Below are 26,880 nucleotides of genomic sequence, written 5' to 3'. Positions count from 1 at the left end.
TAGCCTGCATTGTAAAACTTAGGACCAAATCTGTCTTCATTGTCTGCCCTGGATACAGGCATTTAAACATATCCAGCCAAGAGTCTGGAGAAGTGTGTTATCTGTGATTCATAAGAACTGGGTCTGGATAGTGTTAGAGTTGGCATATTCAACCATAACGCCATGTGACTGTGGAGCTCTACAACCACAGGAGAGTTTCCACACAAAAAAAAATAGAAAGAGTGTGCGTGTATTAGAGGTCAACCGATTAAATAGGGACGATTTCAAGTTCTCATAACAATCGGAAATCTGTATTTTTGGACACCGATTTGGCCGATTTTTTTACACCTTTATTTAAGTAGGCAAGTCAGTTAAGAACACATTCTTATTTTCAATGACGGCAGAGGAACAGCAGAACGATTTTTACCTTGTCGGCTCCGGGATACAATCTTGCAACCTTACAGTTAACGAGTCCAATGCTCGAACCACCTGCCTCATTGCACTCCACAAGGAGCCTGCCTGTTACGCGAATGCAGTAAGAAGCCAAGGTAAGTTGCTAGCTAGCATTAAACTTATCTTACAAAAAACAATCATAATCACTAGTTAACTACAGATGGTTGATGAAATTACTAGTTTATCTAGCGTGTCCTGCATTGCATATAATCAATGCAATGCAGGGTGATTATTTAACAAAAGCGCATTTGCGAAAAAAGCACAATCGTTGCACGACTGTACCTAACCATAAACACCAATGCCTTTCTTAAAATCAATACACAGAAGTATATTTTTAAACCTGCACATTTAGCTAAAAGAAATCCAGGTTAGCAGGCAATATTAACCAGGTGAAATTGTGTCACTTCTCTTGCGTTCACTGTGCACAGAGTCAGAGTATATGCAACCGTTTGGGCCGCCTGGCTCGTTGCGAAATAATTTGCCAGAATTTTACGTAATTATAACATAACATTGAAAGGTTGAACAAAATAACAGCAATATTTAGACTTAGGGATGCCACCCGTTAGATAAAATACGGAACGGTTCCGTATTTCACTGAAATAACAAATGTTTTGTTTGCTAAATGATAGTTTCCGTATTCGACCACATTAATGACCAAAGGCTCGTATTTCTGTGTGATTGTGTTATAATTAAGTCTATGATTTGATATTTGATAGAGCAGTCCGACTAAGCGATGGTAGGCAGCAGCAGGCTTGTAAGCATCCATTCAAACAGCACTTTCGTGTGTTTTGCCAGCAGCTCTTCGCTGTGCTTCAAGCATTGCGCTGCTTATGACTTCAAGCCTGTCAACTCACGAGATGAGGCTGGTGTCACCGATGTGAAATGGCTAGCTAGTTAGTGGGGTGCGCGCTAATAGCGTTTCAAACATCACTCGCTCTGAGACTTGAAGTAGTTGTTCCCCTTGCTCTGCATGGGTAACGCTGCTTCGAGGGTGGCTGTTGTCGATGTGTTCCTGGTTCGAGCCCAGGTAGAAGCAAGGAGGGGGACGGAAGCTATACTGTTACACTGGCAATACTATAGTGCCTATAAGAAGATCCAATAGTCAAAGGTATATGAAATACAAATGGTATAGAGAGAAATAGTCCTACAAATACTATATTAACTACAACCTAAAACCTCTTACCGTGGAATATTGAAGTCTCATGTTAAAAGGAACCACCAGCTTTTATATGTTCTCATGTTCTGAGCAAGGAACTTAAACGTTAGCTTTTTTACATGGCACATATTGCACTTTTACTTTCTTCTCCAACACTTTGTTTTTGCATTATTTAAACCAAATTGAACATGTTTCATTATTTATTTGAGGCTAAATTGATTTTTATTATTTATTAATTTTAAAAAAGTGTGCTAATTCAGTATTGTTGTAATTGTCATTATTACAAATAAATAAAAAACATTTTTATTTTCTTTAAAAAAAAGTATATATAAGTGTGAATATATATTTTTTTTACATAAACAAGATTAAACGGTATCTGCATTTTTTGGTTCCTCCAATAAATCGGTATCGGTGTTGAAAAATCATAATCGGTCGACCTCTAGTGTATATACACACAGTGTACAAAACATTAAGGACACCTGCTGTTTCCATGACAGACTGAACAAGTTAAAGTTATGATCCTTTATTGATGTCACTTGTTAAATCCACTTCAATCAGCATAGAATGTAGATGAAGGGGAGGAGACAGGTTGAAGAATTCTCAAGCCTCGAGACATGGATTGTGTATGTGTACCATTCAGAGGGTGAAAGGGCAAGAAACAATTTATGTGCCTTTCAATGGGGAATGGTAGTAGGTGCCAGGCGCACTGGTTTGTGTCAAGAACTGCAAAGCTGTAGGGTCGCTCACACAACAATTTCCTGTGTTTATTAAGAATGGTCCACCATCAAAGGACATCCAGCCAACTTGACAACTGTGTGAAGCATTGGAGTCAACATGGGCCAGCATCCCTGTGGAACGCTCGACACCTTTTAGTCCATGCCCTGACGACTTGAGGATGTTGAGGGGAAAAGGGGGGGTGCAACTCAATATTAGGAAAGTGTTTGTAATGTTTTGTACATTCAGCAGGAGATTGCGTCTTTATCTATGACAGTATAAACAGCAAGAGCCAGGCAATAAAGGAACACATCTGTTTACAGACTGCACCAAGCGAGGCCAGCAGCCCAGCCAACAAGCAACATGACAAAAAGCAAACAGTGTTGTTTAAGGGGGGGGATTAACTTCCAACTTGTTGCCCAGGAGGAGCGGTAAGGAGAGAGGGAGAGAAGAATAGGGGGGTGGGTGGCGGTAGCGTTATTAGTTGTGTTTGTCAGCAGAGCACGTTGGGAGTTATAACAGGCGGACTTTGGAAAGACGACATGGGCCTAGACCACAGTCGCAATTGACGAGAATAGCCACAGAAACAGAACTGGTCAACAGGACTGTCCACACAGTGGTGGTGAGTGACCAAAGGAAATTGTTACATTTGGGGAAAGATGGGGTCTGTGCTGGTGGGCCTTCCCACTCCACAACACTAATAGGACAAGTCAGAACACAAGGAAATACAGATAAATGTACAAATAGTTATAATAGTTATAACTATGTAATAACTTAAAAGTTGAAAGGATCTTATCCCTGCTATATCGCCACTGCAGTCCACACTGTCAGACAGGGTGCCTCGTCTGACCGGCTACACGTACCTGCTGTAGCACTAAGCCTGTGGGTTTTTGGCCGTGGGTCAACTCCAGACCTATTCTTGGTCCCCGAGACCCAGACAGACTATCAGGCAGAAAGTGTGCATAGATTAACTGTCTAGTGTATGTTATAAAGAGACCTATGGCTTTCATCACTGGATTGCTAACTACACCAATAAAACCAAATTAGGCGAAAGCGAGCACTCCCGTTGCCACACACACACCTGAGTGAAAAACAAGCCGCTCAAATACACCACCGCACAGGTCATGTTAAATCAGGCTTCCTCGATGTTGTAAAACACTGGCGGAGGTTTTCACCCATGTGTGTGTGTGTGTGTGTCCCTGTAAAATAACCAAAACTTTATTCATAGGGCTTAGCTTTAATTGGCTGCTGTGTTATTGTGGTTATGAGCATTGTTTATCTTGTCGTGATTGCGTTTCAAGCGGCCCCCGCTACGTAAACAAGCAAATGAAAACTTAGACAACCGAAAAGCGCCTTGGGTCGTCTGGCGATACTGGTGGAGCTCTGGGTACATAAACACTAGTCAGGTGGTCGTTTTCTTTTTTGGAGAATCATTCAAATACAAACAATGAATGGGTCTGAGGCAGTTAATCTGTTTGGAAAATATTTCAGTCTTTGGAAACGACTGAAAAGAGGGATAAACAGGGTGTATGTGGTACGTAACAGCATTGTAATTGCTGTGTCAACAAGATATCACCCTGCATTAATGTTGTATGCCTTTCGTTTTCTTTATATTTATAATGGACATTTAAATAATTGATGGCCGATGCAATCCATTATTTTCTGGGCATGACTGCTCCCACACAACAGCAGCAGTCTGCTGCTTTTCAAAATGGACTGTTCCGTTGTCGTGGTAGCCAGGAGGACATACTCTGCATCCCAAATGGGACCCTGTTCCCTATATAGTACACTACTTATTGGTCAAAAGCAGTGCAATACATAGGGAATAGTGCTGTTTGGTACACAGTGGCTATCCAAATCTGTTACTGGAGATCTGTCCCGTAGGTTTTCACTCCAACCCTAATCTAGCGCACCTGCTTCTAATAAATATCTGGTTGATAAACAGAATCAGGTTAGTTACAACTGGGGTTGGAGGGAAAACCTACAGGAGGGTATCTGTCCAGGAACAGGGTTGGAGAGCCCTGGTCTTCAACAATAATGTATGCTGGCTGCTGGCTAGGAATAGCCTCCTACGCTAACGCCACACAAGCGCTTCTGTTCTACTTGCTAAACAGATTTAATGAATCCTGTACTCAACAAAAAAGCTATTCCTTTGTTTCGTTTGACCACTCCAATGAGTCCCGTCTGTCTATCCATCCGCTCTGTCGTTTGTTCAGAAGTTGCAGAATTTCCTACTTGGTTGGTCACAAATCAAAAATGTTAAATTAGGCTTGAGCACGAGTAATGGCTTATAGGGCGCTGCAGCGAGCTACATACAGTAAGTGGTTCAGGTCAGGAGACAGACTCCCTCAAGCTGCTAACTGGTGAGAGACATTTAGAGAAGTTGAAGAATATTTTCTGAGCCGGCTAGAGGATGTCCTCAGCGAGTCTACTGCCGTCACCCTATGGATTTGTCCCAAAAGGCACCATATAGTGCACTACTTTTGATCAGGGCCCATAAGTAGTGCACTATATAGGGAACAGCCATTTTGGACAGAGGGACACTCAAAACAGAGACCTTTAGGGTTCAACATTTTCCCTCTCAGCTCGTTGTGTCAGCCTGTCTCCGGAGTGTTGTTGTTCAAACACTGAGGCCCTGTGAGGGAAAGGATGGGAAAAGCAAGGCGTGAATGCTTTGGGTGACACCAACCAATTGAGCTTCCTATGAGGAGAAGAGCAATCATGTCGCCATATGGGGAGGGGACACCGAGAGCTATTCCCCCTGCTGCCTCCCAGCCTCAACTGTCTCCGCACATTAAGTGGAGCTGACGAAGTAACAACCAACTTTTATCCCCTTTCATTTCCTTGGGTAGTTTAGAAAACACAGTGCAGATGTCTCAAGACACACAACCTGAGGGGCTCTCTGATGAAAGCTTTAAAAGTGGGACCTCCATAAATTCACAGATTGCGAGAGAGGCGAGAAACGAAAGAGGAAGTTTGCAAAGATGAAAGTGCAATGTCAATGAAATGAAAACCTAACAGAGTTGCATGTTCAGAGCAAACGTTTACATATCTGCGGCTGGGAGAAATCAGACTGGAGTGGTTGTGGTAGGTTTCCTCATACCATCTCACCAAGACGAGAAAGGAGAACGCAACGGTTCTGAAGGTGACCTTACATTAATACATCCTATAGGCCAGGCGTATTCAACACCTACTCTACGAGGTCCGGAGCCTGCTGGTTCTCTCTTCTATCTGATAATGAATGACACACACGCGGTGTCCCCCAGGTCTAAATCAACACCTGATTAGAGGGGAACAATGACAAAAGCAGCAGAACTGGTTTTGAGGACCAGGGTTGAATTTGATGGCTATAGCATATCAAATTGAAAAAAATACCTATATACCTATCCGTGTATGGATAAACCTGTAACACACTAAACACCCACAACACTGTGGTCCATGAAGTCTATATGCCAGCGTATGGCCCCTAGATGGGACAGAGACCCCTTTCTCTGGGGAGCTGCACTGTCATGGTTACACTCCTACTATATATGCTGTCTGTGTGTCTACATGTCTCCACAAAATAGAAAAAAAGGCCTTAGTGTGCACTTTGAGCTGCCCAGTGCTCTGCCTGACGGTAAACAGGGCGGTGCTGCAGACACAGGCAGGCCACTGAACAGTTTAACCCTTTATCTCATCCAATCAGGGGCTGAGCTGGCCAGCCGGGGACAAACTTTGCCCAGAGTGGTTAACCTCCCGGCAGCCAGCAGGGCTACGTGTCTGGACTGGAGCTACTGCGGAGAGTAGAGGCTGAATGTTCAGACAGTAAGGGTCAACACTGGAGAATGAAAGGGCACACAAACAGAAGGTCTACTTAGATCAACCTGTACAGTCTATAGATGACCTGTCTCCCTGACAAACAAGCAGCAGAACCACCTCTCTGACCCCCCCCCCCTCTCAGTCAATGCCTCCAGACACAACCTAAATACCCATCCCTGTATGTGTAAGGTCACCTTTACATTCAGAACCCTTGCCAGAGGGAGACCTACACTACCGTTCAAACGGTTGGGGTCAATTAGAAACTTCCTTGTTTTTGAAAGAAAAACGTTTTTTTGTCCATTAAAATAACATCAATTGATCAGAAATATAGTGTAGACATTGTTAATGTTGTAAATGACTATTGTAGCTGGAAACTTCACTGTTGCCGTTGAGACTGGTGTTTTGCTGGAACTATTTAATGAAGCTGCCAGTTGAGTACATGTGAGGCGTCGGTTTCTCAAACTAGACACTAATGTACTTGTCCTCCGTTGTGCACCGGGGCCTCCCACTCTTTCTATTCTGGTTAGACAGTTTGCTCTGTTCTGTGAAGGGAGTAGTACACAGCGTTGTACGCGATCTTCAGTTTCTTGGCAATTTCTCACATGGAATAGCCTTCAATGCTCAGAACAAGAATAGACTGACGAGTATCAGAAGAAAGTTTTGTTTCTGGCCATTTTGAGCCTGTAATCGAACCCACAAATGCTGATACTCAACTGGTCTAAAGGCCAGTTTTACTGCTTCTTTAATCAGAACAACAGTTCTCAGCTGTGCTAACATAATTGCCAAATGGCTCCAGCTAACAGCTTCAACCAGAAACAACAATTCACCAGTGATCAGTGTTCCTTCTCATATTGCATGCAGGGCCTCATCTACACCACAAAGATCCTTATTAACACTTTGCAGGGTCAAAATACAGCCATTCATATTGTAGAACACCATTAAGGACACACAGACAGTTCCAAAACTTTCACACAAAAGGTCACAAAAGCGGTGTTTAAACAGACGCCGCCAGGCTTTGTCAGAAGTGTGAATCAGATGAATTGGGTCAAAGAGTTGTTCAGAGACAGCAGTAGAACAGGCTGTTCCTACAGGGCCACAAAGAGGCAGCAGCAGAACAGGCTGTTATAGGGGCACAATGAAGCCATTTAGGCCAGAATGGACATGTATCAAATCATACAAATAGATTAAACACATTCTTAGGGTCTAATGAATGTAGGGTGAAATAAATACACACTAGTCTATAGACCTGAGGGTAGTGAAGCAGTAGGCTACAGTGCCATCAGGTCATTATCAGTTTTCTCAGGGGCCTGGTGAAATGCAACACACTGCATTTACCCATTGGATTATTAACAAAAAATGTCCACTTTTTAAGGGAGTAGACCCTTCTCAGTGCTCCATTCACATAAGGATAAGTGTTCCCAGTCTGTCACTTCAGAGTGAGATGGACTTGATGGACTTGTAAGTAAGATGGACTTGATGAATGAACACCTCGGGGTGTTGCAGTCCACCAAGTTAGCAGCTACACAGCCTCAGTGTGTACAGCAGCTGGGCTGGCTCCCTACACTACCCTTCAGTTAAAACATCACACACACCCTGTTTCTTGGGAATAAGGAACTTTGGTCACTAAGTGTCATGTGATCAGAGTCTCCTGTCTCATCTGTTCCTGCTGTGGGAGGGCATAGTTAATGTATCACCATGGTTACTGTGTCACCACCACTAACCACTCCATAGTAACCCCTACATCCCCCCGGCAGACTGATTGTCACACTTCACGAGGACAGAGGGAGTGTTGAGCGCCGGGTGCCGATTAATCATGACTAGGGGGTGGACTTCTTATCCTGACCATGTGACCTGAACAGAAAAAACTCTGGGCCCTCAATACAGGCTCTAAATTTGGGATGGCAGGTAGCCTAGTGCTTAGAGCATCGGGCCTATTAACCGAAAAGTTGCTGGGTCGAATCCCCGAACTGACAAGGTAAAAATCTGTCTTTCTGCCCATGAACAAGGCAGTTAACCCACTGTTCCACGGTAGGCCAACATTGTAAATAAGAATTTGTTCTTAACTGACTTGCCTAGTTAAATTAAGCTTAAATAAAAAACAGGCTCTAACTAGGACTAAGTAGGGCTTCAGTCAGGACAAACTCCTGTAGTAACAAGGAGAACTATGAACCGAGTTCTGTGCCGATTCAGATTGATCATAACATCAGTAGAGGGGGGACAGAGGGAATGGTATTTGGCAGGCGATGCCTTGGTTCAGTATGGACAATCAGAGACATTGGGAGAATCTCAATTGCATCCTCCTCTTGCCCCACCTCCTTCTCAAAACCAATTGGCTGAGAAAGCCAGAGGTCCTTCACCTCCAATGGGTTTTGAGGCAGCGCGAGGGGTATACAATTGAGATTCTCCCTGAGAGATCGGTTGAGGAGAACTGGTTGCTGTGAAAACATGTAGAGCGCAGGGCCGTCCAGTTCCCAATGCAAACATCAATAGAGATATCCAATAAGCCACAAATACAACACTTAACAGCCTTTTGGACACAGCAAGACTTAAAAATGGCAATTTGTGTCTCAGAGTTGTGGCGCGCAGTCCCCTGAATACGCCATCTTTGTAGATTAGGAGCAAATACAACTGATAGAGGGCCCACGAATACAATGGCGATAGATGTTCTTTGGATAGATAACAGATCCAATATCATGGGAACTAATATACAGCCAACTGATTCGCCCACTGATTCACACAACAAAAGGCACATATACAGGGTGGCAATTTCATTATGGGTGTGAGAATGTTAACACTTTTCAGGTAAAAAAAACAACAAACAAAGGTCATGTAAGACTATCAACAATAACATCCAGCTTCCATAGAAGTGTGTGATTCATAGAGAGACAACCATTACTTTGCATAACAGGGTTCTAGCTATGCAACGGCGATTGAAATGCATTTTCATATCATTTCAATACTGTACTGATTTATATGGGCATACCTCCCTGTCTCGTAAGTAGGCCGAGTCTCGAGTCAACATGGGACACTCTTCACGCCACTTTGATACAAAGTGATTTGTTGCAGGTTAGGAGAGCATTTTTGGTAACCTTAACCTCAGTCTCCTAACGTGCTGCGCAAGTCCTCCTAACCTGCTACAAAAAAAAGTCACTTCGGTATCAAAGTGGCATGAGTCTACATAGACTAGACTATGGAGAAGACTGAACATTCTCATTTCATGTGACAACCAGGAACTGCTTTCAAAAGCATTCCTTTTAAGAACACAAGTCAATTGGAATTCATTCACGACATTGTGAGAGTTGTCGTTTGTTAGATCCATACATTAGTCAAACCTACACTTAGGATTGACATTAAAGCATGTGCTCATAAACTATTATGCTATGACTTAGACAGACGAGTATTTCAGTTGCCTTGCCGTGGAATGCGAATGTTGCACAGTATGGGACCATTTTCATGAATGCTTTGAAATAGGCCCCGTGTTGGAATTTGCATCAAATCACTGAAAAGCTCAACAGCATGCAGGCTGTCATCATAACAAGATGTAGCCTAGGAGGCCATACAATATTACAATCGGATTTGAAATCCACTTCTTGCTATTCATGAATTGTCGATAATTTTGTTGTAGCAAACAATGATTGGAGATGCTGCATTAACTTTGTGCAGCTGGGGGAAGTGATTAGCGAGGCAACGTACGCAAATTCTAAATAATCGAAAGTGTTACATTTGCATAGCTACAATGTATCCGCTCTGTGGTAAGGATCCAAAACAAGACATGAATATGATCAAGCTCAGACTTACGTAACGTCTCAACTTTTTTTCTGGAGGAGATTTTCTTAACCAGCCCGAGCACACCACATCTCCCCCGCTCATCTTTCCTCCTTTCTTCCTCGCCGTCTGGATGTTTGGGCCGAGATTGTTTTGAGTGAACCTGCAAATATTGACAGGGAGCGGTCAATGAAAAAAAAAAACTGAAAAAAAAATACGTCGCATTGGTTGAGATTTTATGAGTTGGGTAAGCGATAAATACCGTCACACCTCCTACTAGTCTGCGCTGCGAGTCACCAACAGCGACTTTACGACAGTCCTCTGAAATGTATCAACCTCTTTTGTCAAGAAGTGTGTTAAATAGCCAAATTAAATCCCAAAGTGTCGTGCGTCCGTGGTTACCTTCTTCTGGATATGTTTCGTACTCCAAGCAGAATAGTTGCTTGCAAGTGAAACTCGCCGAGTTTGGCTTTCAGTGAACGCGCTTTTATGCAATTCCTTCCAAAGTAGAACAAATATTTGTAAGCACACTAGGATACTTATTTTCCTCTCCTTTCCGACGCATAATTGTTTCACGGAAAGTACAATGCCTTTTCACCCAAAAACGTAGCCTTTCACCGACCTTCCTCCCAGTTTCACTCCCTGTGGTTGCTAATTATGATTGACAGATCGGCAGCTCTGTGTTTTCCCTGAACTCAGCCTGACAGCCTCCTTTGGAACACGCAGGCAGAGGGAGAGGCGGCGTGCAGGAAAAAAATAACCAACACGCCATGGGACATGTAGTTCTCGATTGTTTGGCGTTTCTCCCCCCAAAACAAATAACCGAATTTTGATAAATATTTTTTTGCATATGGTTAGTATAGATTTACACCCATCTGACTGAATACCGTTGGGAAAAGATGCCTTTCTAATGACTGAACGGAATAACAAAGAAACTGCATTCCAGTGTTCAATGTAGGACCTCTCATGCCATGCGCACGTGGAAACTACACTTACCACAATGCGCGCCACTTGTGCGCTCGAAGTCATGCAACCTCGAAGAAATGACCGTACAATTAGAAAGTTGGCGATTGCCATTACGTTATATCTATGTGTGTAAGTGTGAGCACCAAAACCAGAAACAACAACAACTCGAATAGGAATATTATAATTTCAGCAACAATAAATAAAACAGATCTCTTCGTCATATGTTTTACCTTTATTTAACCAGGCAAGTCAGTTAAGAACACATTTCTATTTACAATGTCTGCCGACGCTGGGCTAATTCTGCGGGTGCCCTATGGGACTCCGAATAACTGCCGGTTGTGATACAGCCTGGATTCGATCCATTGTGTCTGTAGTGACGCCTCTAGCACTGAGACACAGTGCCTTAGACCCCTGCACCACTCAGGAGCCCAAATGAATGAAATGTCTTTGTTGCTTCATTGCAAGAGTAGGCTATCCATCCCTTGAAGACTCTAGAAGTGTTGTTCTTGTAGACCCTGAGCCAGACTATTGGCAATTTGACAGAGATGAGTTCCCATGAGGGTTAAAGTATCTGTGGAATCCTGGAATGTTATTGTAATGGTAAAAAGCTCTCCACGGTATTTTGGCTATTAGCCTGTATTTGTAAGTGCATCTATAATATTTGACTGCCAATTTCTAATGGGTTTGAGCATAGTATACATGAAGATCAATATTGTTGTGATTAACGAATAGTCAACTGATGTACCAAAACAAATATGAACTTTTCATATAACTTACTAATACAAATTAATAACTATTATTGTGCAAAACAGCCATCAAAGGGCGGCAGGGATCCTAGTGGTTAGAGCATTGGACTAGTAACCGGCAGGTTGCTGGATCGAATCCCCGAGCTGACAAGGTAGAAATCTGTGGTTCTGCCCCTGAACAAGGCAGTTAACCCACTGTTCCTAGGCTGTTGTTGTAATTAATCATTTGTTCTTATTTGACTTTCCTAGTTTTAAAAAAAACTATTAAATGTATGACTCAGGCAACACAATAACATTCAAACAATGTATTAATCATATGCAGATTCACAACTAAATACAGTCATGACCCACCCAGTTGTGAGTGAGACTTTACAGTCTAATATTAATCCATTTAAACATTCACATAGCCATTAAAGATATTTGTCACAGCATAGCTCCATACAGCAGGCAAGCCCAACCAGTGAGGACAACAATTGAGTACATTTGTCAGTCTACCATCCATAATACTATTGATCCTACTTGTCAATGTCTTCTAAAATACTATTCAGCCTGGGAGATCATTTTTCCTTTTTACTGTGTGCTCCTCAAGATGGGTCTGTGACACCATAGAGCTGAAAGAAAGATATTGCTGTGGTAAAAGTTCTAGTCACTGGTATTTTGCTGAGCCATGCTAGTCACTGGGGAACTTAACAGGAGCATAAATCCCAACTTCATGATCCCCAATAGACAAATGGAAAAAGAGAGAGGAAGGGAGGGAGACAGAGAAGGCATTATGTTTATTAAATTACATTTTAAATAAGTGGTTCCAGAGTTCATGCTTTTGCAAGGGACTTAAACTTTTATGAGAAAGGCATTAAAACCAATTGCATTTGACGTGCCAACCACAGAAAAATAAAAACAATCAAAACATGATTTGTATTTGTATGGGGATGTTAGCTGCTCATCAAATCATCCCACGTTGGTTTTTGCCTTCATTGTTATCACATTGAAATCTCTGCAATAATAGGGGTTATAGCATCCATTTTAAAGCCCACCGCCACAATAATAGTATTTCATAACTTCAAATGAATTGTAGTGTACTTCATATGTTCCCAGAGGGAAGTTGTTTTGCCACAATGGCAATAAATGCAATAGACTGAAAAAGTTGTTCCTAAAAAGTGCAGCTTGGCAAATCTACATACAATACTGAAAAAAATGTATAAATGCAACAATTTCAATGAGTTCACTGAGTTACGGTGATAAGGAATATACAGTGCCTTGCGAAAGTATTCGGCCCCCTTGAACTTTGCGACCTTTTGCCACATTTCAGGCTTCAAACATAAAGATATAAAACTGTATTTTTTTGTGAAGAATCAACATCAAGTGGGACACAATCATGAAGTGGAACGACATTTATTGGATATTTCAAACTTTTTTTTTCTCAAAATTATTCAGCCCCTTTACTTTCAGTGCAGCAAACTCTCTCCAGAAGTTCAGTGAGGATCTCTGAATGATCCAATGTTGACCAAAATGACTAATGATGATAAATACAATCCTCCTGTATGTAATCAAGTCTCCGTATAAATGCACCTGCACTGTGATAGTCTCAGAGGTCCGTTAAAAGCGCAGAGAGCATCATGAAGAACAAGGAACACACCAGGCAGGTCCGAGATACTGTTGTGAAGAAGTTTAGAGCCGGATTTGGATACAAAAAGATTTCCCAAGCTTTAAACATCCCAAGGAGCACTGTGCAAGCGATAATATTGAAATGGAAGGAGTATCGGACCACTGCAAATCTACCAAGACCTGGCCGTCCCTCTAAACTTTCAGCTCATACAAGGAGAAGACTGATCAGAGATGCAGCCAAGAGGCCCATGATCACTCTGGATGAACTGCAGAGATCTACAGCTAAGGTGGGAGACTCTGTCCATAGGACAACAATCAGTCGTATATTGCACAAATCTGGCCTTTATGGAAGAGTGGCAAGAAGAAAGCCATTTCTTAAAGATATCCATAAAAAGTGTTGTTTAAATTTTGCCACAAGCCACCTGGGAGACCCACCAAACATGTGGAAGAAGGTGCTCTGGTCAGATGAAACCAAAATTGAACTTTTTGGCAACAATGCAAAACGTTATGTTTAGCGTAAAAGCAACACAGCTCATCACCCTGAACACACCATCCCCACTGTCAAGCAACATCATGGTTTGGGCCTGCTTTTCTTCAGCAGGGACAGGGAAGATGGTTAAAATTGATGGGAAGATGGATGGAGCCAAATACAGGACCATTCTGTAAGAAAACCTGATGGAGTCTGCAAAAGACCTGAGACTGGGACGGAGATTTGTCTTCCAACAAGACAATGATCCAAAACATAAAGCAAAATCTACAATGGAATGGTTCAAAAATAAACATATCCAGGTGTTAGAATGGCCAAGTCAAAGTCCAGACCTGAATCCAATCGAGAATCTGTGGAAAGAACTGAAAACTGCTGTTCACAAATGCTCTCCATCCAACCTCACTGAGCTCGAGCTGTTTTGCAAGGAGGAATGGGAAAAAAATTCAGTCCCTCGATGTGCAAAACTGATAGAGACATACCCCAAGCGACTTACAGCTGTAATCGCAGCAAAAGTTGGCGCTACAAAGTATTAACTTAAGGGGGCTGAATAATTTTGCACGCCCAATTTTTCAGTTTTTGATTTGTTAAAAAAGTTTGAAATATCCAATAAATGTCGTTCCACTTCGTGATTGTGTCCCACTTGTTGTTGATTCTTCACAAAAAAATACAGTTTTATATCTTTATGTTTGAAGCCTGTGGCAAAAGGTCGCAAAGTTCAAGGGGGCCGAATACTTTCGCAAGGCACTGTATAAGGAAATCAGTCAATTTAAATCAATTAATCAAGTCATGGGTGGGCTTGGGAGGGCATAGGCCCAACTACTTGGGAGCCAGGCCCAGCCAACCAGAATTAATTTTCCCCCACAAATGGGCATTATTACAGACAGAAATACTCCTGTTTCATCAGCTGTCCGTGTGGCTGGTCTCAGACGATCCTGCAGGTGAAGAAGCTGGATGTGGAGGTCCTGGGCTGGTGTGGTTACACTTGTTCTGCCGTTGTAAGGCTGGTTGGACGCACTGCCAATTTGTCTACAATTACATTGTAGGCAGCTTATGGTAGAGAAATTAACATTCAATTATATGGTAACAGCTCTGGTAGAGATTCCTTCAGTCAGCATGCCAATTGCACACTCCCTCAAAACTTGAGACATTTGTGGCATTGCATTTGTGGCATTGCGTTGTGTGGCAAAACTGCACAGTTTAGTGACTTTTTATTGTCCCCAGCACAAGGTGCACCTGTGTAATGATCATGCTGTTTAATCAGCTTCTTAATATGCCACACCTGTCATGTGGATGGATTATCTTGGCAAAGGAGAAATGCTCACTAACAGTGATGTAAACAAACTTGTGCACAAAATTTGAGAAAAATAAGCTTTTTGTGAGTATGGAACATTTCTCGGATCTTTTATTTCAGCTCATGAACATGTGACCAACACTTTACATGCTGCATTTATATTTTTGTTCAGTATATTTGGGCAATCTGAACCTGCTGATGAAGCTGCTCTGGTGCTATCAAAAAAAGGCCACACTTGATATCATACAACACTGAGTTGTGTAACTTACGGGGAATGCCATTGCTCTATAAAACTTTTGATGTGTCCTTACAAAACTGTACAAGTGAAACGCAAATGGATCGGTCAATTAATAATTGAGTGTCATTGATTTTTCCCAAATGCTTTTTGAGGCGATTGCAGTGCTACTACTACAGTGTGTTGTAAACCTAATGGCAGGGATACCGAATAGCACAGAAATGACCCATTTGCAAACCACAAGCTTGCATTGCTACATTACACATATTGGCTATGCCATTAGTAACAGCAAGTGTGCCGATAGGGTCAACCGTTGCATACCATTATTTCCCATTTCCTATTCATGTAGTGCCACTATTGCAAGTCTAATGCTACTGTTTTAAGACCCATTACATAAAGATGCTTCTCGATATCCTTTTGGAGAGGGTAAGGATTCTATAACACGTCAGGCCCCGTCTAAGAGGTTTTGGGTCAGTTTCCACTGGGTAAGGAAACCTATCCTGGCTGGTAATTTGAATGATGAGGCTTTCCCATGGGAGATCTGTCTGACATCACGGTGAACTCTCCCTTCTGTTACTCCTATAATCTCTCTACTGGGTCATGTTCATTAGGGCACACCGTGACAAAACATTTCAAAATGTTGTGCAATGTAAAACAAAAATTTGCATTTTGTTTTGTTAACGGACATGTTCAGATAGTACCTCCCCGTTTTCAGAACGTGCCTAATGAACACGACCCGTGGTATTATACAAGATTGTCAAGGAGGACGGATTTATTTCCTTCTTCCTGGACACTCCTTCATTCTTACTCAAACATATTCACCTATGGGCTTAGAAGAGCACCGGTAATTGACCTTATGCCGGGACTGTGCATGAGAAACATTGAGACGCCACAGCAGTGATAAACGCACCACATCTGAAGCAGGTGGTCTTGGCTACAGCTTCAAAGCCACTCTGCTCCGTCTTTGATCTAGGGAAGGGAAAGGGGATACCTAGGTAGCTGCACAACTGAATGCATTCAACCCAACCCCTCTAGGTTCTCTGATGAAGTCACATTCACACTTGCAGAGGAAATGTTACCGCAACTTAGCATGCCGTTCATCTGTATCACAGCAACAGACTTCATTAAATGGGAACACCGCCCAAAGGTAAATGTCTGGACATTCAATCATTAACAGTGCCTCAAAACCAGTCTTAACATTCACTCAAACATCAAGTGTCCAATTGGAAACCTAAGAACCATGACCAGTGCATGTAATGTTCAGTATGACTACAAGCTGAACACAGCCATGCATTCACACGGCCGATAGCTAGCTACTGCAGTGTGTTCAGAGAAGACAATACACAAGCATCTAAATGACACTTGTGGAAGAATGTGAAACGTGAAGAAGAATGTGTAAAACTCACCAGGGGGGCTTGTGGGTAGCGCTAGGTGCACAGAGCAGGCAGACACAAACAAGACCCTTTCAGCAATTCATCTTTAATATTGGGGGAAATCATGTGTTGTAGATCACTTTAAAACACTGTACAGCAAGGCTGAGGTTTGTGTCTTTCCAGTCAAATTCTGCTTGTAAAATCTGGTTTAATAGTATCTAACAAAAAGGCACAAAATCTGCAACGGAAAAAAAAGTATCCCTGAATGAATAACTTAATTAAAAGAGTCAATGTTAGTAACCATAACCCCACTTAAAAACGTTGTCAAACGTTCAGCATGCAATTGTTTTCACGCAAAATACACTAAATTTGTATTAAAAGATTAATCGCATCTTGTACTTTTTGTATGCAATATTCATGGAATGAGTTAATCATATTCCATGTTTATTGAATATACTTTCACATCCATATCTGTACATTTTATTGCATATGAAAATTGTCTTACCTGACAAGTACACATCAATGAATCTCCTTATCAAAAATCAAACCCACCGCTTGAAAAGAAGAAAGAAATGCATGCAAACCAGAAAAGGTTATGAGGTCTAGCTTGTCCCGAGGCAGAAAGTTGTGAGTTATGGATGAAAATAAAACGACAGAGACAGACATGAGAGAGAAGACCCTCACTGTAAGGTTGAGTTCAGTGTTGTGTTGGATTTAAGTCCATGTGGGCGTGTACATTATGAGTTGTATTCAAGTGCTCCCTCCAAGATCTTCAGCGCTCTCTCTCTCTCTCTTTACGTTCATATGTGCTTTACCATCCACTGGATGAGTAGCCAACCAGACTTCTCTGTGCATGTCTCTCATATATAGAGTCCAGTGGTCTTTCAGTGCTATATTTACTTGTCTCTCACTCACTCTTCCCAGTCCCTCCTCCATCAGAAGACCAGTCTGTTGACAGTGTTGAACCCCCCACCTCCTCCTCCTCCCCCCGAGGGACCACAGCTGCCCGGGGGTTCGTTGTCGTCTGGTCCGTTGGGCCTGAACGAGCAGGAGGCAGAGGCCGCCTGGAGAGCTCGGGTCCGTGCGTTCAGCTCCTGTTCCTATTGGACAAAGGAGTTCGGGACCATTAAAACACTGTTCAGAGGGTCGTTCATTAGGGAACAAATGGAAGAAAACAGAAACAGGCAGGGACTACCTGGAGTTTAATTTTCCGTTGCAGAACGGTTTAAAATGTTGCCTGTCCTAATGAGCATGACCCAGGAGTTTGGGTATTCTGTCTGAGCAAGAAAATGCAGCTCTGCTGTCCTCTTGTGGTTACTGCAAATGTGTGGTTGAAATGTGATTTTTTGAGATTACCGACTCATGAAATTTCACTTGACTAATTGCATCTTGAAAGCACAAGGGAAATGTGTAACATGTGTATGGTTGGCTTTCTGAATACTTGCAACATGTTTTGATCAAAGCTTGTTCTGAACTACTTTAATCCCATCAATGGATACATGGAAAACAGGGTCCTGTTAAATTTTGAACATGGGCACAAGTTGAAAGGACAAATTCCAAAAACAAGTCCAAAAGAGAAGAACAAAGCGTGACTTGACATTACCAGAAATACCATGAAGAATATGGAAACGTGTCTGACATATCAATGCCACCCCCACAAAAAAATAAAACGTATTTTCCCCACCATCACTGACCTTGCTGATAATCAGGGGCGCAACTTTGGTTTTAGAAGTGGGGGGGGACATAATTTATATATTTTTTTAAAAAATGTATCCAGTCAGATAAACACGCCAAACAGCCTACCGACTGCTCAGAGGCGTCCGCATGGTCCTAAAGCACATGGTTGCCTTGTTTTGTATCACATTCCAATGATAAAACTGGGGGGAACAAAAATGCTATTTCAGAATGTGTGTGTGTAAGGGGGGCTTATCCCCCCCCCCCGTCTCCAGTGAAAGTTGCACCCCTGCTGATAACTACTTTGTTGAAGGAAAATGTACTGATACGATTATGATATGTTGTCTCACCTTGCCATCTTAAGATGAATGCATTAATTGTAAGTTGCTCAGGAGAAGAGCGTCTGCTAAATGACTAAAATGTAAATACGCATGCACCTCAGCGTCCCATGCTAATCAAGCAATTAGAGGAAGGTTATTGGAGGCTAGCGTGATCATAAGTGAACACATTCCACTTCCCTGGGCCAATACATTAGCATAGCCTGATGCATCATTTAGGTCAGGATCACACTAAACGGTTATGCTAATGGCTGCGTCACCCCTACTTGGCCTGTATTTAGTGACAGAAATGACAGGTGCCGACACAGGTTGGGACTGGAGGGCTTTTATACAGAGATAATTGGTTGGAGTGAATCGGCTTTTCACCCTTCTGCTACCCTGTTATCTAAAACTGGTCATGGAGAGAGAGATGAAAGTAGATTATTATAATATGGGTTGTTGTCCTCTAGTGGTTAAGAGGGTGGGGGTCAAAGGTGAGGCTTGTCCTACTTGTAAAGCCAATGGAAGAGGCTGCTTACACGTCACCAATTTAAGAGTTCATTCGATGAAACAAAAAAATGCACTGGTAACTAAAAGAGACAATTTCCTTTTTTAAAGGTTTCAAACCAAAAATGAACATGCTGTAAATGAAAGTGAGTAGAGCCCTTGGATAAACACGAGCAAACAGAAAACGCCTCATTCCCTACACTGTAACTCCTCATCCACTACACTGCAACTCCTCATTCACTACACTGCAACTCCTCATTCACTACACTGCAACTCCTCATTCACTACACTGCAACTCCTCATTCACTACACTGCAACTCCTCATTCACTACACTGCAACTCCTCATTCACTACACTGCAACTCCTCATTCACTACACTGCAACTCCTCATTCACTACACTGCAACTCCTCATTCACTACACTGCAACTCCTCATTCACTACACTGCAACTCCTCATCCACTACACTGTAACTCCTCATCCACTACACTGTAACTCCTCATCCACTACACTGTAACTCCTCATCCACTATACTGTAACTCCTCATCCACTATACTGTAACTCCTCACACCCCCTTCTTTCACCTGTAAAAAGAGCTTGTTGTCCTTGGTGACGGCGTCCATCAGTTCTTTCTGCAGCGGAGGTTCAGAGCCCAGTCGCATGCCGTTGGCCGTCACTCCCCCGGTACTGTTCTGCCCCCTGGTAACATCCTGTTTCCGGTAGATCAGCACGTAGGCCGTGTCCTTGGGGAAACGGTTGGTGACGTTCTGAACCGACCCCAACGAAGTGAACGTCACCCTGCTGTCGTTGAACAGCAGCCAATCCCCGGCTGCCTGGCCTCCGTACACCTCCACTTCCTGTTTGGAATGAGTTGCCCCAGAGCAAGTGAGTGCAATGGGCTCAGTCTGCCCATTCCCAGACTCCTCCCCCAGGGCGAGGGGATTGGCTAGGTGGTGTTGGGCTCCGTCGGCCCCGTTGAGGTTGCGGCCGTAGGAGTAGTAATGGCCGCTCTCCGACGACATCCCAGAATGCATCACTACAGAGCTGAGGACGTAGGGAACGAACTGGGCCGCCGGCCACACCCCTACCTCACTTTCTCCTCCTGCCATCCCGTTGTCGCCCTCTAGCCCAGTCTCCTCCTCCTCTCTCTGTGATGGCTTCAGTTTCTTGGCCAGGTTTTCGCTGCTCTCGGGCGAGTCCACTTGGAGTGGAGAGGATGGTGGCGAGGAAGAGGACGAAGAGTGTTTGGGTGGAGGGGCGTGTACAGGCAGTCTCATGAGCGGCGGGATGGTGACGTTGTCCAGGATCTTGCGGCGCACGTGGCACTTGGCGTCGTAGGAGAACCTCAGCAGCGTGAGGATGAGGTACTCGGGCGCCGCCACCACCCTCATCCCCCGCTCCGCCCGCTGCAGCGAGCCACACTTCTGGCAGAAGTAGGCGTTCTCCTTGTCCAGGATCTCTGGCGCCAGGAAGTAGTCCACCAGGTCAGGAACAGACAGCGGTGGCTCGCTGGACCCTGGAACAAAATGGACGCTGGTGGTAGAGGTTGTGACGGGTTTGGGAGAAGGGCCTATTTCGGGAGCTTCGCTGCCCCCATTGACAGCCCCCTGGCAGAGGCCCTCGTTCTGAAGAAGGCTGGAGGGACAGAAAGCCAGGGATAGGTCAGTGAAAGGTTCTTCTTTCTCCGAGACGCTGTTGCATGTCATACAGCGGATACCCGTGCTCAGCCTGCCTCCAAACATCCTCTCAATGAGCGTCCTCTCATCATTCCCCTCGGACTTCCCCTCCACAGGGGCCACGGGTGACACTCTGGCATCCTCCGCAGAGGTTTCACCCCCGGTGTTGTCACTCGGTCCGTTGCCAGGGGAGACATTTGGCTTGGCTGTCATGAGAACCTGGATGGTTTTCTCCTCTTCGTGTAACCTTGGCAACAGAACACGAGGAGACAAGAGAAAGTTCAACCAAAAATACAACATGCAAATTAATGTTACCAGCATAATAAATGGAGCTGTCCTTTTCAATAACACCCATTCGAGTGAACATGAATTCTTTAACTTCTTAAAATCCTTCTCTCAAAACACTAGATTTATACATACATTCTTTCCATCTGTACCTGGAGTCATACAGGTTTTAGGAGCTGTAGGGTGCTCCAGCAGTCTACTAGATGGCATACTACCTGTCCAGGAGGAAGGAGTTTTAGGGTGCTCCAGCAGTCTACTAGATGGTGTACTACCTGTCCAGGAGGAAGGAGCTGTAGGGTGCTCCAGCAGTCTACTAGATGGCATACTACCTGTCCAGGAGGAAGGAGTTTTAGGGTGCTCCAGCAGTCTACTAGATGGTGTACTACCTGTCCAGGAGGAAGGAGCTGTAGGGTGCTCCAGCAGTCTACTAGATGGTGTACTACCTGTCCAGGAGGAAGGAGCTGTAGGGTGCTCCAGCAGTCTACTAGATGGTGTACTACCTGTCCAGGAGGAAGGAGCTGTAGGGTGCTCCAGCAGTCTACTAGATGGTGTACTACCTGTCCAGGAGGAAGGAGCTGTAGGGTGCTCCAGCAGTCTACTAGATGGTGTACTACCTGTCCAGGAGGAAGCGGAGGTACTCAGAACAGTCCTGCTGGGATCCTGCATTGAACCAGGGGGGCCGAGACGCCTCAAAGAAGACTCTGGGGGCGTACGCTGCCCTCTGCAGGAGAGACACACAAACTGAATAATCACTCACCGAATACACACACCAAGTGAAACGTCAGGGATGGATCCATAGTCATTTCCATTGAAAAACCTGATGGCCACTAACAGCAGTGGGAGACAAACCTGGGTGTGTGAGAGGAAGGTGAAGAGGAGCTGCAGTTTCTTCATCAGTGTGTTGGCAGTGGCATCATTCAGACATAACGATAAGACATGCCTCCTGAAACTGGGACAGGACCATAGAAGGGTTCGTGCAGAGCATTTCATAAGAAATTCCTACATAAATATTGCAGCATTATATCATTCTATTGTGAGAGGATTCAAGTCAGAATGTATATAGACAGCGTTGTTAACCATGCGGTCAACTCAATATAAATGCAATGTGTAGTTGTGTGTGTATTAAATCCACTACTCACTCTGTGGCTGAGAAGAGTGTCTGTATGATACTGTTCATGTAGCAGGTGTTTCCCAGGTTGATGAGGCCAGTCTTGCCCGTCTCAGACTTGCCCGGCAGCCTCAGCAGGCCTGAGGCAAACGAGTTGGACTGGGATGTCCAGGCACTTTGGTTCAGAACCAGCTTGATCTTCTCCTCACCGGGCCCAGGTAGCTCCTAGAGGGGAGGGAGACAGCATTCAGACACTCCATACACCCCGTTTACTATACATGAGCTGCATAGTATTGTACACTGCCCCCCCCCCCTGTGTCAGGTGGATCATAATATAAAGGACAGTAAATGTTTGATACATTAAAAAAAGGGCAACACTTGTGTGATCACTCGTTGTCAAGGTGTCTTACTTTGATGGCCTCCAGGATGTCGTCGTAGAGGTCAGGGAAGCCAGAGTACTGGTACATCATACAGTGGACGAGCTCTGTGAAGTGCAGCAGGAAAGCCTTACTGGTGGGCAGGCCGTCATGCTTCAGACTCTGAACCAGGTCCACTATGTGTGGCACGACCTGGGGAACACACATTGAATGAACGTATTGTAGACAAACATTTACATTAAAGTTGTTTAGCAGGCGTACAGTTAGCTAGGTGAGACAACCAACATATCAGTCGTGGTACGTCAATTTATCCTCATCAGCAAAGTCAGTGCTGGTACACATGATGTTCTTGGTCATGTGCACATCACATCTGTTACAAGGTGGAAAGGTGCAGTGTAGGAAACTAGGCACTGCATATAGCAGTAGAATAGCACTAAACACACTGATGTAGTGACTGGTAAAAACATCAACCTTGACATGCTACATTAAACCTCCCTTTATGTCATGGGGGGTCACACTGACTTAAATGTAATCAACCTTTTAAAATGAATTGACAATCATGGCAGATGAAACCACCACCAGTCAACTAAAGGACCACCATGGTGCTTTAAACACTTCACACCTCATTAGTGGAAGAGCCCTGCTGAGAGGAGAGTGATTCTGGGAAATGGAGTTTAATGGAGCCTGAAGGTATTTCAGCTATGTAGGGGGAGTGAGGGAGGGAAAGACATGCGGTGCTCAATAGAACAAGTTGTATTGTGTGTTTCTTACCAAGTGGAAGGCCTCAGGAGAGTGTTGGAAACTCAGCAGCATATGGGAGAGAACCACTAGGGCCCCCTGTCGCACAATGGGGTACCACAGACGGTTGAACACCTACACACAAAGATAAAACATACAGCATATGTATTGTACACACACTGACACAGAAACACACAATTCAGAAGTGATACTGCTGGACACCATAATGACCAAACTACAGGAACACATTTTCGTTCATGTGATCATCTATTCATCAGTTCTAACTGAAGTTACTCTGTAGTTATAGATGCCATCACCATAGAGTTTCTAAACCCAGAGACGCAACATCGCAAGACTTCCGGGAACGCTTGCGAAACAGATCAGGCCGGGGTTTGATACGTCAAGTGAAAAATTGTTCCGCAGTTGTGACTCGTCTTAAAATCTAAAGCTACAGCCTAGATTCCAGCCAATGCCTTCAGTAGTTGAACATGTTATTACTCCGACCTCGTGAAAGTGACAAGTTTTCATTTTTGTCAAATACTACTTTATATCGAAGGAGTGCTTTTTATTTAACGGCCTGCACATGCACAGTTCAGCGCTTGACGACCGTTCGACACGATGACGTGTTTCTGCGTGTGGGCTTAGCTTGCCTACAAGTGTGATCGGGGGTTTCTATTGGAGAAGCAGTTTTTGCCTATCTTCATACTGTACTGTCTTTTCTATTACCATGTGTAACTACCATCTTAGTTCATTGGTGCATTGACACTCCCTGCTGAGGTAAGAGTGGTCAGTACACTACCCACCAGTTCAATCTTAAGCAGGGTGACATCTATGAGGATGGTGAACTTCTGCACCGCAGCCAGCCCCTTCAGCAGGGCAATGACCCACATCTCCACATGGTGGGCCAGAGGCCAGGACAACCAGTCAATCATCCTGAGGAAGGAAAGAGAAAGAGATGCAGAGAACAGTAAATAAGGGCAGAAAAGCTCTATTAAATCACTAGATCTCATTTAGTATACACACTGCAAATACAACGGATTCCTTTATTCAGTTTAGCTAATGAAAAAACACAGTAAAGGCACCCAGTGACCTGCAGAGTGCTTGAGTCATGCTGGTGTCTTTGACGTTCTGGTCGGTGGTAAGGCTCTTGATGAGAACTGTGATCATCTGGAGAGGTATGTGCTGGACCAGGCTGGCTAGGGCAATGGAGGGGTCGAAGGAGGGGTCTGTGCAGAACACATAAAAAGTTGAGTATAATTGACTGATGTTTATTTTTTGGGGGGTCACAGCTTATGTTGTATTCATTGTATTCAAATGTCTTGTTTACAACCTCTACCCTAACCAAGTGACCCAATGCAAGTCTGATATTGAGCAGTGCATGATCTCTCCACCACCCTGGATCATTAAAATGACAAAGAAGTTACTGTTCCAAGTCTCAAGCATGTGTTAACAAGCCTGACATTCCTAGTTTTTCCATAGGTGGGCGAAGGTAGTCAAATTGGTGACTGCATTAGAAAATACTATACTGTACAGTAAAAATTGATATTGTATTTGAAACTGCTAATTTTGTTCAAAGGATTTATAAAACTTTTTTTAACTAGGCAAGTCAGTTAAGAGCAAATTCTTATTTACAATGACGGCCTACCTGGGAACAGTGGGTTAGCTGCCTTGTTCAGGGGCAGAACGACAGATTTTTACCTTGTCAGTTCGGGGATTCGATGTAGCAACCTTTCGGTTACTGGCCCAACACTCTAACCACTAGGCTACCTGCCGCCCCAACTTGTATGGGGCATTGATGCATAGACACATACAGTGCAATTTGTGCGTGTGTGCTCATCTGTGACTGTGTGTGGTGCTCCCTCCCTCAGTCTCACCAGTGGAGGAGATTATAGCGAACACCTCCTGCAGAGATGGCAGCAGTGTGACCGGCTCCGCCTTCCAGATGTTCTGCAGCAACGTGCTGACCTTGGTCACCTGGTCCACGTACTCCCTCAGTTCCCGCTCCTGGCTGGCAGGACAGTGGAAGTACCCAATGGTCCTCACCAACTGCTGGCAGAACAAAATGGCCGTCTTCTCCCGGGGGATGCACTGTGTGAAGTCTGAGAGCATGGTGGCGAGACGGGCGCACAGGGCTGGCTCAGGCCGTTCACACACCATCCTTAGGATTTCTGTCTGGATGATGGAGAAGATATCCAGCACCGAGGGGCAGCTGATCAGCAGCCGCAGGCAGCCATGGATGTAGTCAACCACGGCCGGGTCCTTGCGGTCCAGGGGGCCGTAGCCCTGCTGTAACAGGCCCAGGACAAAGTCTTTGCTGAAGAAGAGCTCAAAATCAGAACGGTGGCAGCGTGCATAGGCCTCCAGCACCTGGAAGCCAACCTGTTTTTGGAAGGCGTCTTCACCCAAGAAGATGAGGCGAGTGGTGAGAGTGTACAGGGCCTGACATTGCTCCGCCGTAACCTCTTTCTCTGCGGCTTCAACTACCTTCTTCACGATGGCCTTCTTCACCGGGACTGAGTGAGAGGAGCTGACCAGCGCCTCTAGAATCTTGTCCATGATGGCAGGCGATCTATAAAGCTGTGAGGGGAACGATCAGGGAGCAGTCCACACCTAAAAGACGAGAGCGAGCAGGACATCAACCACCATTAGTGACCAGTTACTTATTCTGGCTAGCTTTCCATTTCTTCATGGCATGTTCACCACAGCTAGCTAGCTAGACGTATGATTCGTTCAACAACTTGTAAATAACCAACTGTAATCGTTTTTACCATTGCTGAAAAGTTATATAAGCATAGCAATATCACAAGGCTATGACGCTAGCCACAGGTGAACAAAAACAACACAGCATCATGCTTTGCCTTATCATCACAAAGCTAGCTAAATTAGATAGCTAAACAAGTTAGCACATTGAGCTAGTTAGAGTAACCACAATTAGCATGTTATCGAATTCAAATTACCTGAGATTATAAGCATTGATGCACAAATAAAATATGTGTGGAAAATAAACTATTTTTTCGTAATCTAGCTAGTTAAAACGTTCTTTAACTAACTAGCTAGCATGACGTTAGCTGTGTATGGTATTGCAACAAAGCAGGCCGGAGATGTCACTAACTTAGCTAGCGGAAATGTATCTTCCCAAACATCACGTACCAATATAATTCATAACACCAGCATCCGATGAAAATATCATAAAATGCCAGTTGACATTAGTCGCCTGTTGACAGCTCATTCATCTTTTATTTTGATATGATAAAATCAGCTAATTTAAAAGCCCTACAGAAACGTCATTCCGATGGACCACGAATTTTTCTAGGAGTCTTCTGCTTTTGACGATCTCATTGCCTGTTTAATAAAGAAGGAAAATGGCATCTATAAAATATATAAACGTTTTGAGAATTACAGGTTTGTTTAAATATAAACATACTGACAATGTTTTGTAATGACTTAAAACGAAATGTATTATTCCACGGACCTCTTTTACGCAGTAACTGAGCTCATAGCCATTGGATAGGCATCACATTTGGACTGGTAGATGTAGCAGATGGGTTATAAATACATTTGTGCAGTTTTTGCATTTTGGGGGGAAAACACGCGGCCTCGCTAACAAAGTATCGCGAGACAAAGCGGAACCT

At 44.0% G+C, this 26,880-nt stretch overlaps 2 protein-coding genes across 8 annotated transcripts in view; both read right to left on the bottom strand.

The window, feature by feature from the left end:
- Positions 1-10,912, bottom strand: part of LOC118376571 (GRB2-associated-binding protein 1-like) — a 114,694-nt gene extending 103,782 nt beyond the window's left edge. The window contains exons 1-2 of one of the 5 annotated variants that reach the window (XR_008065765.1): positions 10,862-10,912; positions 9,899-10,028 (exon numbers count right to left, since the gene is read on the bottom strand). Coding sequence is in view for 1 of the 5 variants with exons in the window: in XM_052464793.1 (XP_052320753.1) it covers positions 9,899-9,970 (72 nt within the window). In the remaining 4 variants the exon portion in view is untranslated. Of the gene's footprint in view, positions 1-9,898; positions 10,029-10,127; positions 10,824-10,861 lie in introns of those variants that run through there. The other 4 variants (XR_008065763.1, XR_008065762.1, XR_008065764.1 and 1 more) reach the window with 4 other exon arrangements.
- A 5,742-nt stretch (positions 10,913-16,654) lies between these two features.
- LOC118376576 (ubiquitin carboxyl-terminal hydrolase 38-like) lies at positions 16,655-26,857 on the bottom strand. Of its 3 annotated transcripts, XM_052464780.1 has the most exons (12): positions 26,721-26,857; positions 26,399-26,590; positions 25,123-25,858; positions 24,339-24,474; positions 24,052-24,181; positions 23,282-23,383; positions 22,544-22,702; positions 22,165-22,358; positions 21,875-21,974; positions 21,640-21,746; positions 19,649-20,987; positions 16,655-17,668 (listed from the first exon to the last, which is right to left on the bottom strand). In XM_052464780.1, the coding sequence occupies exons 3-12, from the start codon at positions 25,802-25,804 to the stop codon at positions 17,504-17,506; spliced, it is 3,114 nt and encodes a 1,037-aa protein (XP_052320740.1). In that variant the 5' UTR covers positions 25,805-25,858; positions 26,399-26,590; positions 26,721-26,857; the 3' UTR covers positions 16,655-17,503. The 3 variants fall into 3 exon arrangements, with proteins under 3 accessions (XP_052320740.1, XP_052320741.1, XP_052320742.1); XM_052464781.1 differs by lacking the exon at positions 26,721-26,857 and having other exon boundaries at positions 26,399-26,687; XM_052464782.1 differs by lacking the exons at positions 26,399-26,590; positions 26,721-26,857 and adding an exon at positions 26,206-26,368.
- Positions 26,858-26,880: the final 23 nt, after the last annotated feature.

Source organism: Oncorhynchus keta, chromosome 16 (genome assembly GCF_023373465.1).
Source record: "Oncorhynchus keta strain PuntledgeMale-10-30-2019 chromosome 16, Oket_V2, whole genome shotgun sequence".
NCBI classification, from domain to species: domain Eukaryota; kingdom Metazoa; phylum Chordata; class Actinopteri; order Salmoniformes; family Salmonidae; genus Oncorhynchus; species Oncorhynchus keta.
The sequence above is the reverse complement of the archived record's forward strand: the minus strand, read 5'-3'. Positions and strand labels throughout refer to the sequence as shown.

Bases quoted from the DNA above. Each gene is read 5' to 3' on its own strand.
- LOC118376576 (XM_052464780.1), bottom strand. From the start codon at position 25,804: ATGGACAAGATTCTAGAGGCGCTGGTCAGCTCCTCTCACTCAGTCCCG. The intron at 20,988-21,639 runs GTAGTACACCAT...TCTGTTGCCAAG, and splicing joins CTCCGCTTCCTCCTGGACAG to GTTACACGAAGAGGAGAAAA. The intron at 17,669-19,648 runs GTGAAAGAAGGG...TTTGTCCAATAG, and splicing joins ACAACAAGCTCTTTTTACAG to GAACAGGAGCTGAACGCACG.